This window comes from Apaloderma vittatum, unplaced genomic scaffold (assembly GCF_000703405.1).
Source record: "Apaloderma vittatum isolate BGI_N311 unplaced genomic scaffold, ASM70340v1 Scaffold8680, whole genome shotgun sequence".
Taxonomy (NCBI): Eukaryota; Metazoa; Chordata; class Aves; order Trogoniformes; family Trogonidae; genus Apaloderma; species Apaloderma vittatum.
Genome location: NW_009696129.1, coordinates 1 through 15,406, shown reverse-complemented (window position 1 = coordinate 15,406; position 15,406 = coordinate 1). Strand labels below are relative to the sequence as shown.

At 42.9% G+C, this 15,406-nt stretch overlaps 1 protein-coding gene across 1 annotated transcript; it reads right to left on the bottom strand.

The window, feature by feature from the left end:
* Positions 1-3,860: 3,860 nt before the first annotated feature.
* On the bottom strand, positions 3,861-15,291 carry REST (RE1-silencing transcription factor). Its single transcript, XM_009873629.1, has 3 exons — positions 14,307-15,291; positions 8,724-8,807; positions 3,861-5,554 (listed from the first exon to the last, which is right to left on the bottom strand). Exons 1-3 carry the CDS (start codon positions 15,205-15,207, stop codon positions 3,861-3,863), a joined length of 2,679 nt encoding a protein of 892 aa, XP_009871931.1. The 5' UTR covers positions 15,208-15,291.
* Positions 15,292-15,406: the final 115 nt, after the last annotated feature.

Sequence of the window (15,406 nt, the reverse complement as noted above, 5' to 3'; positions counted from 1 at the left end):
GCTTTCATAGCCATTAACAAGTGAGAGACAGAAGCTATAAATTCCTTAATAAAGTTTATTTAACCATAACTATGCTTAGGAAAATACACTTGTAAGGGTTAATATAATGCAATTTAGTTTAACTTTATACTACATTTTGAACAAAAGACTTCTTATACATGTTTTAGGTAAAAACAGGATGTACGATCTGGCTTGTTTTACACCTATTACAAATGTAGACAAGACTGTCATGCACTACAGTAGAGAAAGCATGAAAAAAAAAATTTACCTTTGGTTTAATTCAGAGAATACAAGTATTGCACTGTAAAAGCATCAAATATGGTGCAACTAAACATCATAAACATGTTTCCATGCCACTTACAAAGGTCTGTTAGCTAGTATAATTTTAGAGGGCGAAAACATATGTACACATATAACAATTCCATTACAGCTATCTGGATTCTGTTAATGTTGTATGCACGCCACATATCTACACAACTGACATCCAAGAAAACTCTTGAATTTTAATACCTTTCAGCTACACGAAATCAATTAAACCTGTTGAAATCAATGACATTACCGTATCTTAACTGGCCTGTCAGTTGTTAAACATTCTTCTTCAAACAACTAAAGTTCCAGCCTAGATCATCAAAATCCAGAAAGAGCAATTAACAATACCACGGATTATTAATGCCTAGCTACCCACTTCTAGACCATTTCTCAGGGCAGTTGCTTTGAACGTATAGATTCACACAGCAAAAGCACAAACCACCACGTTGCTTACCCGAGGGCTGGCAGCGTAGGGGTATCGGTGTGCTAATCCTTCCAACCACATATTGGAGGTTGAACACTCACACAGATACTATTGCCAAGAAACACAAAAACACTAGCATTGGAAAAACCAACACAAAATAATTTAAGAGTATCAAAAAAGAAGAAAAAAGAAAGGCATTGTTTAAAGGGAGATACAGCAATGCAAGACCACCGTATATGGTGGGCTACCTGACCTGTACCTCCCCTCAAATATTCAATATTAGCAACATCTAACATTTTAGGTACACATGATGCATTACATCCTTGCTGCTTTACCACAACATACTCCCAAACCTTGGTCTTAACCAAGCAGAGAATTCCAACACGGTTCTGCACCAACATTAGGTATTTTAGGACATTGTTGATGGGTCTCAGATAGAAAACAATCAACTTTTCTTCTTCTTAATATGTTAATAATTTATTTTCAGTTTCTAATCCTGTGGTAAGAAACACTGCTGAACAGGAGCCAACTGGCGTCTTCAAAGAGTTCCTGTCAGATCAAGCATTGAAACCTTGACCACTTCACAGAAATGTGCAGCAGAGTATCTTGGAGAACCACATCTTATCTCAGAGAGAGAGATTTAAAGTCAGTCAACACCATTATTTTCATTCAAAAACAAGCCAGGAAAACTATCAGGCCAGTCCACAAGTTTACTTGAATGTAGTTACAGTCCTTGAAGTCTCTCACAAGGTGGCAAAGGCTCTTCGCAAGGCTGTGAGGGGAGCTATAAAACCTCTACACAGTACTGGAATTCCCAGCATCTGCTCACATTGCTCACAAATGGTGGCAACATTTATACATAAAGAAAACGCTATTATGAAGAAAACATACACCTAGAGGCTATTAAAACTGGTCGTTCAGGAAAACAATTCAACTAGGTTTATTTTCTTAACGTTTAACATAAATATAGTTGCAACTTGATCTTCAGTCGACAATGATTGTCACAGCCAAGGTAAGGATTGAACACTATCTAAGCAAACAAAAACTCACTATACATTATACAATTTATTTCTGCCATGAGGGATGCCTTCCCTCTCAAATCTTTGGCCTCCTATTACCAATCTCTCCCAAAAAGCAGAAGCAATGTAGCACTGTTGCTCTCTATTCATTCAAGCTGGTGGGTTTGGAGGGGAAGATGCTGCGGAAACACACAGGGAAGGACAGTGTTTATTCCAGAGCTTCTATCAAGAATATTTGCAATAAAGTGCTCCGACAACTACTGTCCGAGCTCCTCAACTCCACTCTCCAAATAACACCTACGGCCAAATTTGCTTCTTTGGAGTTGACAACCAGAGAAGCTGCCCCCAGCTGCTCCCCCTGGAGGGGCAGCTAACACCAGCCGGAATAATGCACGGATGGGACTGGAGGGTTTTGCTTTTTCCCTGCTGGTTTGGATTACGTTTACATTTTGCCACTGGTTGGCTACAAGCAGTAAGCATGCGATCCCCCTTGCGTTTGTGCATGCCAGAAGTTATCTCCAGCTAGAATGAAAACGTCCTGGTATGACACGTAGACCTGAGATGACAATCTGATCACTTACATGTTTCTCTCCGCATGGAAGCAGGATCATTTTATTAAATGTGGCTTGAATGAATAAAGAGCAGGAATTCCTACAGCTTTTAATGCCAGGTTTGTTGCTTACCAGTCGATTTATCGTTATTTAGTTTTTTGGTGTGCAAGATGTTAGATTTTGATGAACCACACTTATACCACTGCTACTATTTTATTTTCTCAAGCTCAAGAAGTTTAACTGCTGTTCACCAATGAAATTAAAAGGGGAGAGGAAAAAAATAATCTAGACCGCATTCTACAGAATCTGCAGACCATTTCCACTGAGAACAAGAATTTTCCTGTCTGGTGAACTGAAATTATAAATTAGAATTTATTACTCTGTATGAGTATTCAAAATATCAGAAGTGGCATTTCCATGATAAACCAAATCCTCAAAAACAGTCTTTTGAAATTGCATTGATATCTTTTTGCTCAAGGATGCAATTTTAAAGCCAGACAAAAATATATAGCCAAGCAATTTATAATTTCAGCAACTTCAAGCACAATTAATAACACCCCAGAAAAACAAGAAAAATCTGCAGTAAAGAGTGTCACAGAAAACTGACACAGTTTGTGGTAAGCAACGAATCTGAAAGTTTCAAAATAAGAAAAAAAAATACCTTATACAAACAAAACCAAACATGCATATATAAAGTGTAAATGTACTGCACAAGCGCTATTCCTAAAGGATTAAACTGCATAGGTAAAAATCAAAAACAATGTGCAATATTTTAAGCCCTTAAAGCACAATTTAAAAAAAAAAGGCAGAAATAAAAATAACAAACTTGTTCCCCCACAACAAAGCCAATTATATATCATAGTCATTAAGATATTAATCAAGATAGACGTTCTCCAGTCAAAAGTTGGAAGGACTACTCCCAAATTTTGGCTCACCGTTCATGCTTAGGGGATCTGAAATGTATATTCACAATTATAATTATCTTAAACAGTTACATTAATCACTAGCCAACTCTGATTTCTTTTACAAAGTGCTCTTTATGTAATAGAAGCTATCTTCCTGGTAGAAAAACCGTCAAGTAGTTTAACACTTTGAACACCAAGACACATCAAGAATAATTGGGAAAAAAAAAAAAGGGAAAGGAAAGAGGGGAGGGAGATGGAGTTGGCTGCTAGAACAAAAAGCAGCTAATGCCAATGGCTCTATAAACATCCAACTTGTGTATTGTTAGCTACGGTCTTATTCCTAAAACTCTTTATATAAGAACTGCATAAGCTAATAGACTAGAAGCTTACACTGACTTTACAGGACACAGTCTCACACACCCTACCTGCCTTCTCTAATGAAGAGATCCCATAGTTAATGAGTTCACCGTTACACAAAAAGTTGTCAAAAATATTTTCAACTTAAAAAAACCAACAAACCTAAACCAGAAAACAAACCAATGCAGACACTAAAGCAAATCGTGCTTTAAAAAAAAAAAATAAATCTACAGTATCTGTACATAAGCTGTATAAGATCTTACAAAAGAAGATTCCCCCAAACCACACCTATTTTCTACTCCTGCCCTTTTGTGGCCTTCTCAAGATAATACACATTGACCAAGTGGCGATTGAGGTGCTTGCTGTATTCACCTTCCTTTTTAAACGAGCGGTCACAAAAAATGCACACATAGTTCTCCCTGGCCACTGTGGTGTCTGCAGCTCCTTGGGATGTCTTTGGACTTGTCTCCTCTTGTACGGAGCGAGTGCCATTCAACCCTGAGTCATCGCTTCCTTCTGAGATGTTGTCACTGATGTCGCTGCCTTCGTGGCTGTGGATGCCCTCATCCTCATCCATTTCCTGAGATTCATTCACTGCTGTGTTACCCGGAGGTGATAAGGCCAGGGTTACTTTCAGGCTTTGCGTACCCCCTTCTGGGGGTGCAGGTGCCGGCACAGCATCTCCTGTCGGCTCTGTCACTGGCAGGCACGTCTTGGTCAGGTCCATCAGGTCCGAGTTACTCACAGTTTCTGCCACAGAGGTTTCCTCCGGCTCCTTCTCAGGTGCCAGATCTGGTACCACATCCATGGGCACATCCGAGCTGTTTTCAGAAGACGCTGCATGGGAAGATTCCTCAGAGCAAGCATCTTCCCTTCTGTCCACCTTTCTCTCCTCCTCCTTTTCACCAACAGCGTCTTCATGCTCTCCTGCTGCAGCAGGCATTTCTTGGTCCTCGACCTCAGCGTCTGTGTTTGCATCCTGAGCTGGCAGACAAAGCTGTCCTGGGTCTTGTCTGCAGCTTCCTTTGGGATCGGTGCTCTCCCCCTTGAGAGCACAAGCAGCACCAGTGCTTAATGCCACTGTGTCACTGGCATCTTTCTCCTCCTGGTTGCTGCCCCCAGTGTCAGGCTTCACACACCCTTCTTCTGTGACATGACACTCATCTGGCATGTCCTCTTCCTCGACCTTCTCCTGATCAAGTTTACTGCCTTTCTTACTGTGCTTATTTTTCAGGGCTTTCTTTTTTCTGTTTCTCTTGAGGCAAGTGTTTTGCTTTTTAGGCTCCTCCTCTGGTACAACATCACTTTTTTGAGCTTCCTGGCAATCTCTAGGTTTAGCTTCCACTTTCTTTTTCTTTTTTGTTACTGCCAAGGTATCACTTGCAGGCTCTTGCTTTGAGGAGGTTACTTCAGCCTCTGCCTTTCTTTTGACCTTCTTTGTTTTACACGTTTTCTCAGTATTTTTCTCAGTTTTAATATCCACCTCCTTGTTTTCTGAAGCCGATTTCCGACTTCTGGTTGTCACCTGGCCTGCAGAAACATTGCTCATCGGCTTCTTTGCCAAATTATCTTTTTTCTCCACTTTCACTATTTTTTCAGTTTTCTTTGCAGCTGAATCCGCTTTTGTTTGCTCCTTCTCCGCTTTGTCGTTAGCGCTCTCAGAAAAGTCAGCTTCGCTCTTTTTAGTCCGTAGCTTCACCTTTGAAACATCCATGGTGATGTCAGAACAATCCGGATGCCTGGATTTGATGTGATACTGCAGGTTACATTTTTTAGATGCTGCGTAGTCACAAACAGGACAGAGAAACTGGCGCGGATTGACGTGGAGCTCGACGTGCTTTTTGAAATTGCTACGGTCAGCTGTTTTGTAGTCACAGTGCGGGCAAGTCAGAGGCTTCGGCCCATTGTGAACCTGCCTTGCGTGACGAGTTACTTCATGCTGGTTTGAGGCCACATAGCTGCACTGATCACATTTGAATGGCTTCTCACCTAAGGAAGGAAGGGCAGAAGGGAATGAGGGTGATTATTAAGCATGGGGGTGGGGGGCAATCAATTCCCACTAATACAGATACAGAAATATGAAACTTAAGGAGAAAAAAAAATTTATCCATGCGCCTTTAAAATTAAGTGAAGTCAACGTAAGAAATCCACAAGTCACAAACACATTCACAAGACACCAAGAACGAAATACAAAAAAAAAAAAAAAAAAAAAAAAGAGAGAAGGGGTGGGGATTGGGAGAAAGGGGATCCAAAATCAAACAAGCAGGAACAACGTCACAGGATCTGTCTATGCATACATACCGGCAGAGATCTCTCTACAGTAATATTAGCAAATGGAATCCATACCCAACTGGTCCATTGAATGCATTGTAGAAAAATGGAAATGTAACATTTGATGAATAGCAGTTTCACACAAACGTTTCAAAAAAGTCCAGTTTTACACAGATTTAGCATACTTCATGTTTGCATTGAAAAGGAAATGAAGGAAAAGTAGCTAGCAAAAAACCAAAGCACGTGAAAGGGGCACACCGCTCAGATGATCTTTACCTCTGATAATTCAGTTCACTGTTACAGTGTCTCAAAGACATGGTGTACTGGCTGCAGGCTACTCTTGGCAAGCCAACCACATGCAGTCCAAAGCTGTCATTTCACTACTGAAATCTGCATTTAACAGCTGTGCAATGACTCTTGCAGAAGCGTCCCCGCAATGTTCTGCTTAGTGCATGCTGCCGCAGCAGAAGTGGCTTTCTGTTTACACATCAATGCAAACCGGAAAAAACACTTCTGGTGCAACAACTCAAGTCCAGAAATACTTTGAGAACAGCTGTGCATGTGCAAACTCAGCTGAGGAATTTTGGGATGCTCCTGACCTCTGAATCGGTGTCTCAGAACTGACCTGCAGAACTAACACATGCCTAAACATCTTGAATATCCACCCCAGGCCTTTCTGCTCATGGCACAACAGTGCTTCTCCCAGCCCTGCAACCCGCTGCCCCGATGCTGCCCATACTCGTGCTCTTTTTCTGCAGCACAACTCAGGAGGCCAGAGCAGCCAGCAACAAAGATGAAGCCACGGTGACTGTGGTGCCAGCTTGGTGTTAGACACGTAGCTCATCCACAGCCCCCCTCTTAAACTCTATAAAAGGCTGTGCCTCCTCACTGGCAGAAAGGATGAGGACACTTGTTTAAGAGTCTAGATCATTTCACATCTGCCTGCAGCAGCTCTTTATTAATTAAAGAAGGGTTACTTTGATTCCCCATCATCTCAGTTTCTTTCCTTCCTTTCTTCCTTCCCGTCCCCCTGCTTCCTGGTGACATTTTCCATGAGCTTAAGGTTGATGTGCTTCCCTGCTCACCCTTCATGCAAGTGTGGACCTTAATTGCCTACACTTCAGGGAACAGCTCCATGTTTAAGGTCCCTTCCAACACAAACCATTCTATGATTCTATGTGACACAGAGCAAGGACAAGAACAGCCTCTCTCTGACACACACCATGAAGGTGCCCTTCTAACTGCAGAGTTGCTCAGAGGCAGCTGTAACAGGGTAACTCAAAGGTTGGATGCAAAGAGTTTGTATCCATCACCTCTATTAAACCCAGTTTTTCTGTTGTACAAGTGGAAAGGACGTATACCAAGAGGGTTAAGAATACAGCTGTGATGTGGGTGGTAGACAACTGTTGTTCACTGTCTGACATTTGAAGAAAGCTCCAGCACCAGTGTGCCCTAAAAGGTGAGCTCCTGCAAACTCCAGGAGTCCAGAAATCACCACAGAAAAGGTTCAGCGGCCTGGGCAATGTGGTGAGACATGCAACAGAGGCTAAGAGAGCTATTAATAAAACACCCCTGATAGCAAGAGTCCCATGTGTACTCCCACTGCTGTCAGCACAGTTCACGCCCTCCCTCCCAGACCTTTAAGTCAAGGGCCAAGTGCAGATCCCACTCCTCATCTCCTTCAGATGTGAGACTTCCTTGCTCAGGCAAGGAGAGAGTAAGATGTTGATGAAACCATTTCCAGGCGTAGTATTGACCAAACTATTTGGAAATTTGTATTTAGCCTAGACGTTCTGCCAAAAAAATATTTTTGTTTCTGAAAGCAGACTGCTTGGTTTACAAAATTCTCAAATGAAAAATACTGGTATGACATTTTAAAGTTGGTTATTTTTAATAGGTTCAAACCCCTGCCTCTAGTACAGTTAAAATTGCCTGCCTTCTGTTTTCAATTAAAAGCCTCATCTATTCAAATTGAAACAACTACTGTTCAGGAGACTTTTATTACTGTTCACTAGGATTAGGAATTCACCAGGTCTGGTCAATGCAGTTATTAGCAATCCAAAAGCACAGGCTGAAATCCACCTGGACTCCCCTACAGAAGTCACAAACCACAACTGTGTTTGTGTCTAGCACATGTGTGCTGTTACAACAATGCTATTAACTGATTAAAAAGAGATTTGCAAGAGAGAGAGCAGGTGTTGGCAACACCAGAGCTTATGATCAGTAATCGGAAATAAAGGCTAGTGAAGATTGCTAATTTGGATTTTAGTGCCACAAGATCGAGACAATTGTGAATACCCAGAGTTTGCTTTTTTCTGCTCTGTGTCTCCTCGCCGTAAGTAGACACTACTTTATATCCTCCTGTACCACTAAACAAAAGCTAGAGGGTTCCCTCAGAACCCCTGGGTGAGATGAAGTCACAGACAGCACAGAGGAGACTCTCAGCTGCTCAAAATTTTCCCAGCTTCCTTGATTTGAATATGGCAGCAGACGGAAGACAAAAAAATCTGCTCCTATATCATCACAATGCTGTATTTGCTACTACATTACTAGGACTACTAAAGCAGCCCTACGAACCTCAGAATACATCTTGGAAAGTAAAAGGGAAAGAAAAATTATATATTCCCTAGTCATCACTTCTATTAGTAACACTTAGCATTTCCTTTAGCAGATAAAGACAACCTTTCCTGTTACAACAGGAGTTAAAATTCAGGTCGTACTGGATGAGATGGCATCTCACACAGAACCGGGCAGCTCTAGGTGGCCCTGCTTGAGCAGAGGAGCTGAACCGGATGACCTCCACAGGTCCCGTCCAACTTCCACCATGCTGTGACCCTGTGATCCACCCCCTTTTTCCCAAGTCATGCCACCGCCTCCCCGTACCAACCTGAGTGGGTGCGCATGTGCCTGGTTAAATGGGTCTTCTGAGAGCTGGAATAAGGACACATAGCACATTGATAGGGTCGCTCTCCTGCAAAAACAAACAGCAGATTAGTGACCGAAACACAGCTGATTTCCAAACTGGGTTCCCGAGCCACACACGTAAGGCTGTCCCACACCACCAAGCTGTATTTGAGGGCACATTATCCCTCAGCAAAACACACGCCCGAGCTGGACCAGTGCAACACGCCATGCCTTACGAATGAGGGTAGTGAAGGGGCAGAATACGAGAGAGACACATCCTCGTGTCCATCCGAGATCTGATGGTAGCCTCAGGCAAAAGGTGATGAGGACACCACCTCATTAGGAAGCCGTAAGCCACCAAAGCTGACTTTCCTACAGTATTTTCTCCCAGAACTCAGATGATGCACAAAAAATACAAACCCAGGAAGAAACCAAGTTATGTTCTTGCTTCACATAACACCTTACCTGAAACCACTCTTTAGTTTGGAGTAAGACAGGAAGCACCCATTCAGCATGGACCTGCATTTGCCAGAACACAAGTGCAGATAGAGGCTGGGTTTTGTTGGCATGCTTGGAGTGTGGAAAGGCTAAATGCTCTGCTCAGTGAAACTATGCTGCTAGCAAAAGCTCAAGTGTAGCAGCAACATTTATTTTGAAGACTCAAATCCCTCTGCCTGCAGTTATTGTTTCTGGAGAACTAATGGAAACTAACCCGTCATAAATTAGGTCTCCACAAGGGATAGTTAGCTTGTGCAACTATCAGAACAATGATACTTGAAAATCCTTTTCAAGTGAAGACAAGCCCCAAATAAAGGCAGACAGTTCTAGAATTAACATCTGTTAGGCAGGTCCAGATAAGTACCAGGAGTGCTTGCCCCAAACTTCTAGCACAGCAGAGACAGATCTAGGCAGCCTTATTTCCACACAAGTTGCAAAAACACTTTTTAGTCTTAGGCGGATACCTCCAACAGAAAAGAGGAGTGAAGTAAGTTACTCGGTTGTAACATTTATTCAAGGCATAGTTGGAATTACATCACAGTATTTTGCTACATCACTCGAAGCACATAACCAATGTGCTCTCCAAATCACTGAGACCTGGGCATCAGCAAAAGCCCTGCACACAGGCTGTTTGTTCATTTTCAGAGGCACAGCTCTATCTGCAGCAGCAAAGACCTTCATCTGCCAGTATGTGATGTGAGGCTCCACTGCAGGTCTATGCCAAAATAACAGTAGCAGCGGTCTTTGTAATGCAGACTAATCCCACATTTCTTCCTCTCATCAAACATTTAGACTATCGTTCTTGATTAGATCAGCAGTTTAAAGGTAAATTCACCCTAACAACCACAGCCCCCGCTCCCTTTCCAGTTAAAACAAGGTAGGAGATTGGTGCAACACACACAATAAGATTAGGTCACATACAAGGGAGGGGTAGTCCTTTTGTTATAAAGAAATGGGTTTGTTTTCAAATGACTCCTTGCAATCTGAAAATATGTGGCTAAAGGTCCTGGAATATTCAGTCATGTCTTCTTCCCATTACCTAAAATTTCATATCTTTAAAGTTACTACAAGGTTAGAAATGTGGAAAAGGCTTTCTTTCAGGTACTTTCTGTAGGGCACAGCAACAAAAATGTACTAGATTTAAAGTATGATGAATGCAGCTTATTTAAAATGCATTATTGCCATTTGAGAATTAAATACATGACTACCTTGTAGGGCTGTATTGTAGAAATGCTACTCCTCGCAGGATTTTTATTGTAACTTTACAAGCTCATTATATGCAAACAAGGCACAAAAAAACCCAACAACCCTCTCCAGACTTAAAGAATAAGCCCCAACCTAGCAAAAGCTTAGGCAGATGCTTTATGCAAACAAACAGGCAGATTAAGATCAGTGAACAAGTTTAAGATCATCTCTTCATAAATCTTTTCTAGTACTGCCACTAAAAGTTCTGTCTGCTTGAAACGAAACTTCTTCCATCCAACTTCCAACACAGCTGGGAAGAAAGAAAGATCCCCTGCGACAACTAAAATAAAATAAAATAAATAACAGCCCAAAGCTAGGCACTGAACACTGCTGCAACTGCCTGAGGTCGATGCCTTGTTTATATAGCCTAGCAGATGATTTTCAATTTGTTTTTCCAGAAATTCCTTCTAACAAGTAAAACGGATAAAAATGGAGAACAATGCTGCACTCTCTTGCCCGTAGTACAGTTCCAGGATCAGCAGTGCGGAGAGCTGATCGGGTAAATCAAGTCAAAACTTGGTCCAACATGTTGAAGGAACACACGCGAGTCCAGGCAGATCTATCGCTGACACAAAGGATCCATTCTGCCCCACCAGCAAAGGAAGGAAGGGATGGCCCAGAACATCCCCGGTCACCTCCTCCTGGGCAGCACACAGGCTCTTCCAGATGCAGCTTTCCCAGCTGGCAGGCTTATGACCATCTGCAGGGTCCTTAAATCACCCAAGGTCAACAGCTTGCAACACTGTCACAAGCTGCAAACTTTCTTCCAGTACAAGGCGGGTTCACGGACACCGACTTTCCAACCTGGATGCAAGCAACAGGCAAGCAGATGACCTCTGCCTGCCCTTCCGCCGTCCCCATTGCCAAACAAGCAGAGGACAGGTATTCATTCCTCCCACCACTCGAGGGACCTGCTCCCCCTCCCTGCTCCTGCCTATGTGCTCTGGCACCTATCTGCGGCCTCAGTAACTCGATTCGGCTCACTAACCAGCAGAAAACCAACCCGGGGAAGAGGAAAGGGATATTTTACTGCCATTTTAGTGAGCTGAATCAACCAGTCCTGGGATCCAGGCACGAAAGGGAGACTGCCTTTCTCCAGCCGCAGCAAAGCGTTTGATCCTGTGAAGCTGCACTCTGCACAGAGACAGTGTTTCAGAAAACCAGACGGCTCAAACACAGCAGAATCCAATTAACTGCAAGGAGGCATTTTCCCACAGAGAAAAAGTCAGGTGAAGGATGAAACACAGCAGAGAAAGAAAAGTTATCTACCCGCAGTTGTTTAACCTATTAGCAATCAGGAAACCAAAGACACAAACAAATCCAACTTCCTTCTTAACATCTGAACCAATAAAATAGGAAGAAAATTAACTATGTGTATATCCCTCCCATCTTGTATCCAACAAATATTTTTCTTAAGTTTTCATTTAAAGCTACAATCCAATGACATTTTAGTATCATTCAGACAGTTTCTATTAAGCTCAGTACTGTTATGTTAACAGTCTGCAAATACGTTTGATTATAAAGTATCCATGGCTGGTTTTTTCTGGATTTTTTGGGGGAGGTTCTTTGTTTAGGGGTTTTCTATGAGTTGCAGTTTTAATTGTTTTTTTAAGGCAATCGATTACACATTAATACCACATTAAATCTTTAACCTGGTGTATAAATATACCTACCAGTAGCTTATTCATTCTTCTAATACTCTTCCTTCAGCTTTAACACTCTCCTCTCTCCCCACCCTCAAATAAACAGTTACTGGAAACAAGACGTACTTTTACTTCAGTCTAACACATCTGAAAGTTTTCTTACCAAATGAGAACTAGCAGAAAGTTTTTAGCTTTTTAGTTAAGAGATAGCAAAGAAACAACTACCAGGGTGAACTAAGAATGCTGAAATCATAATCACTCATTTCAGCTTAATTAAAATAATGAATAGGCATGAGAAACTAAAGAACCAGAAACACTAAAGAACCAGAAACCTTGATTGGACCACTTTTTAAAGTAGAAAAGGAGAACTGGACAATATCCTACATAGTTTAATATGCTGATTTTGGGTTTTATTTTTAATACAATTCACTGGTAAATTGGTCAAATGCAGTGATAACAGGGCACTTCCTCAGCAAACACGCTTTCATGGGGAGTTCCTGTAGAACTCAACAAGAGCATTCAGAGATCAGAGAAAGGACCTAATGTCATGTATAAACATAAGCAGGGATGAATTTCAAGTCAACACAAATGTAAACCAGACAGGCACCACAGCAGTCTCACATTTGGTCATGAGTTCCCCAGATGATTTATTTAGTTTTCCTTCTCCTCTTTTGTCATTTTTACCTGCTCTCTCTCCTGTTATCTCCTACAATACACACAAAGCAAACAAACTGGAGGATAAACCACAACATCTTCCTAACACCCCTCACAATAATCTTTGTTTACTCGTTTATTAGACAGGACTGATTTTTAAACTGATGGTATGCTCTAAACACCAGCATGTGGCTATTGTTAAAGAGAAGAATATGTCCTAACGCCCTAAAAATCCCAGCAGACCCTCCCAAGCAGATACTGAAGTATGATGATGGAACACAAACTTCTGCACACTTGAGCTCAAGCCCAGTCCGGAGGCTGCTGTACTCCAGCCCTCCCCTTCCAGACAGCTGCAGACAACTGAACTGAAGCCTCCAAACCATTCATGTCACTGCTGTGACAAAACATGACTTCAAAGGAGAAATTCCCCAGTGTTTTGCTCAGCCGGCACAGCCTACAATAAAAGGGATCCAAGTCAGGTCAGCACGGTCGAAGACGGTTAGCAAGTCTGCCCTCTCTGCAGCAAGCCTTCACAAGGTGGAAATAAAAGCTTCTGAGAAGCTGCGATAAAGGTCGGAACTGCCCCCTCCTGCTTCCACAAAAGGGCTCAGGAGGCAAAGCAACTGCACCTCGATGCCCAAAGAGGTGAGGCAGCTACCACATCCCCTTCTAGAAAGGTGTCTCAAGTTTGGGTATGCTTCAGGACTCCCCACGCAAGAGGCCAGTGAGGCTCTCCGAAACAAATCGAGGTATTTCCTAAACCACTTGTGGGCCAGCTCACAGGATACCAGCAACACTGAAGGTCCTCCAGTTCCACTTGGTATGAACCAGAGCATCTCACACTTTTCCTTGAGATTATGAACCAACATTAGGAGAAGACAGGAAATCGGGCCAAGGACTCCTGCGGGTGCTTCCTATAAGCCAAGAGAAGTATGTGTCTACCTATGGCTACTGCTGTGATGCAGACCTTAGGAAAAACGAGGCCCCTTTACATTTAGAGGAATTAATTCACTGAGTATACTCCTCAACTCTTATTCTGACTTTGTAGATGCAGGAGGGCTCCTTTGCATGTGTGTATCGGTTCTTTCTTGGTCAAGCTTCAGCTCAGTCTGAAGGCACTGTTTTCAAAACTACGCATGTGATTTAGGCACCTTTTGGTAACCTGCTTGTTTTGGTTTTACAGTACATCAGGCTTTCACGTTGTAGACCCTGACAATCACGACAAGCAGACTTTGTCATACCCTTTTCAAAAAACTGGCTTCAAATTACTAAACAGGATGCTCTTTGTCTCCTCTTGGGCCCCTGACACTGAGAGATTTTCTCAGTCCTCTAGGACTGCAACCTGGAGCTCAAACCAAATCCACACTTCCATGAGGCTAAAACCTGGTAGCACTAAGAGAAGAGAGCACAGAGCTTTATCGGAGTGGAACAAACTTTGCACATAGAAGACTCTGGGCTTGCTTCATACATCACAGTTTCTCAGTACTCTTACTGCAATTAAATAAAAAAAAATATGAAAGACTTACCTGTGTGAGTTCGAATATGTTGAATATAATTGTTCTTCCTGTCTGAAAAATAGGAGCATTGTGAGCAGGTATACACTTTCCTGGGAAAATGATTTCTTAGGTGTTTCTTCCAGTGATATTCACTGACGGTAGTATAAGTGCATATGGTACACTTGTAGACTCTCTCATTTTCCCCTGCTTTGTTGTGGTGCTTCAAGTGAGCCAGATAGTGATCATATCTGTTAGTGTTATAGCCACAACGATCACAACGGATTGGGCCCTTAGAGAAATCCACCTCTTCCGCAGTGCAAGAGTCAGACTCCTTCATCTGGGCTTGCTTTTCTGCATTTTCTTCCACAAAGAATTTCTTAGCACTGTGAACCCTGATATGATGAACAAACTCCTCTTCAGACTCTGCCTCATACTGGCAAGGCTTACAACGAAACGGCTTGCTCTTCGAGCTCTTACACTTGTCCTCTGTGCTTTCTGGAGTGCCTGGTGCTTCCAATGAGACATCTTTCTCTGTGCTGGGAGTCTTAGGAGGCGGGCAAGCAGTTGCCCCTTGGGTTTCCACACTAGGAACTTCAAGAGAGGTTAATGCCGCATTTTCAGGGGTCTCACGGTCACTCTCTGCGGCCTGGGTGTCTTCCATACCCTCTCCATCGCTGTCCGAGAAGTTGCTGTCCCCCACGGTTGTCAGTTCTGCCATTTGCCTCTCTTCTCCCACCAGGTAATCGCAGCAGTTGCCATTGACTTCTCCCGTCAAGGCCACATTTGCCAACATAATAAGCTGAGGAGCTGCCAGCTCAGCTTTAGAAAGGTCATGCAAGTCGTACATGTCATTGGACAACGCCATACCGATGTTAGCACTGCCGGGAAAGAGGCTGTTCCCACCAGACTGTCCCAGCACTTGAGTTGCCATGGCAGGAATTCTGCTGGGAGAGAAAAGGAACACCTGTAAGCACCTCAGGTTTGGGGAAGCCTCCTCTGCCACGCACTGTGCAAGCAGCTCTGCTCCTGCTAATGCCTGGCAACCAAACCTCCTGGCTAAGCAGCTGGGGCAGCAGGAGGCAGAACCCGGAGCGAGGGCTTCCCCCCGACCACGCTCGGCCTCGGGGGTC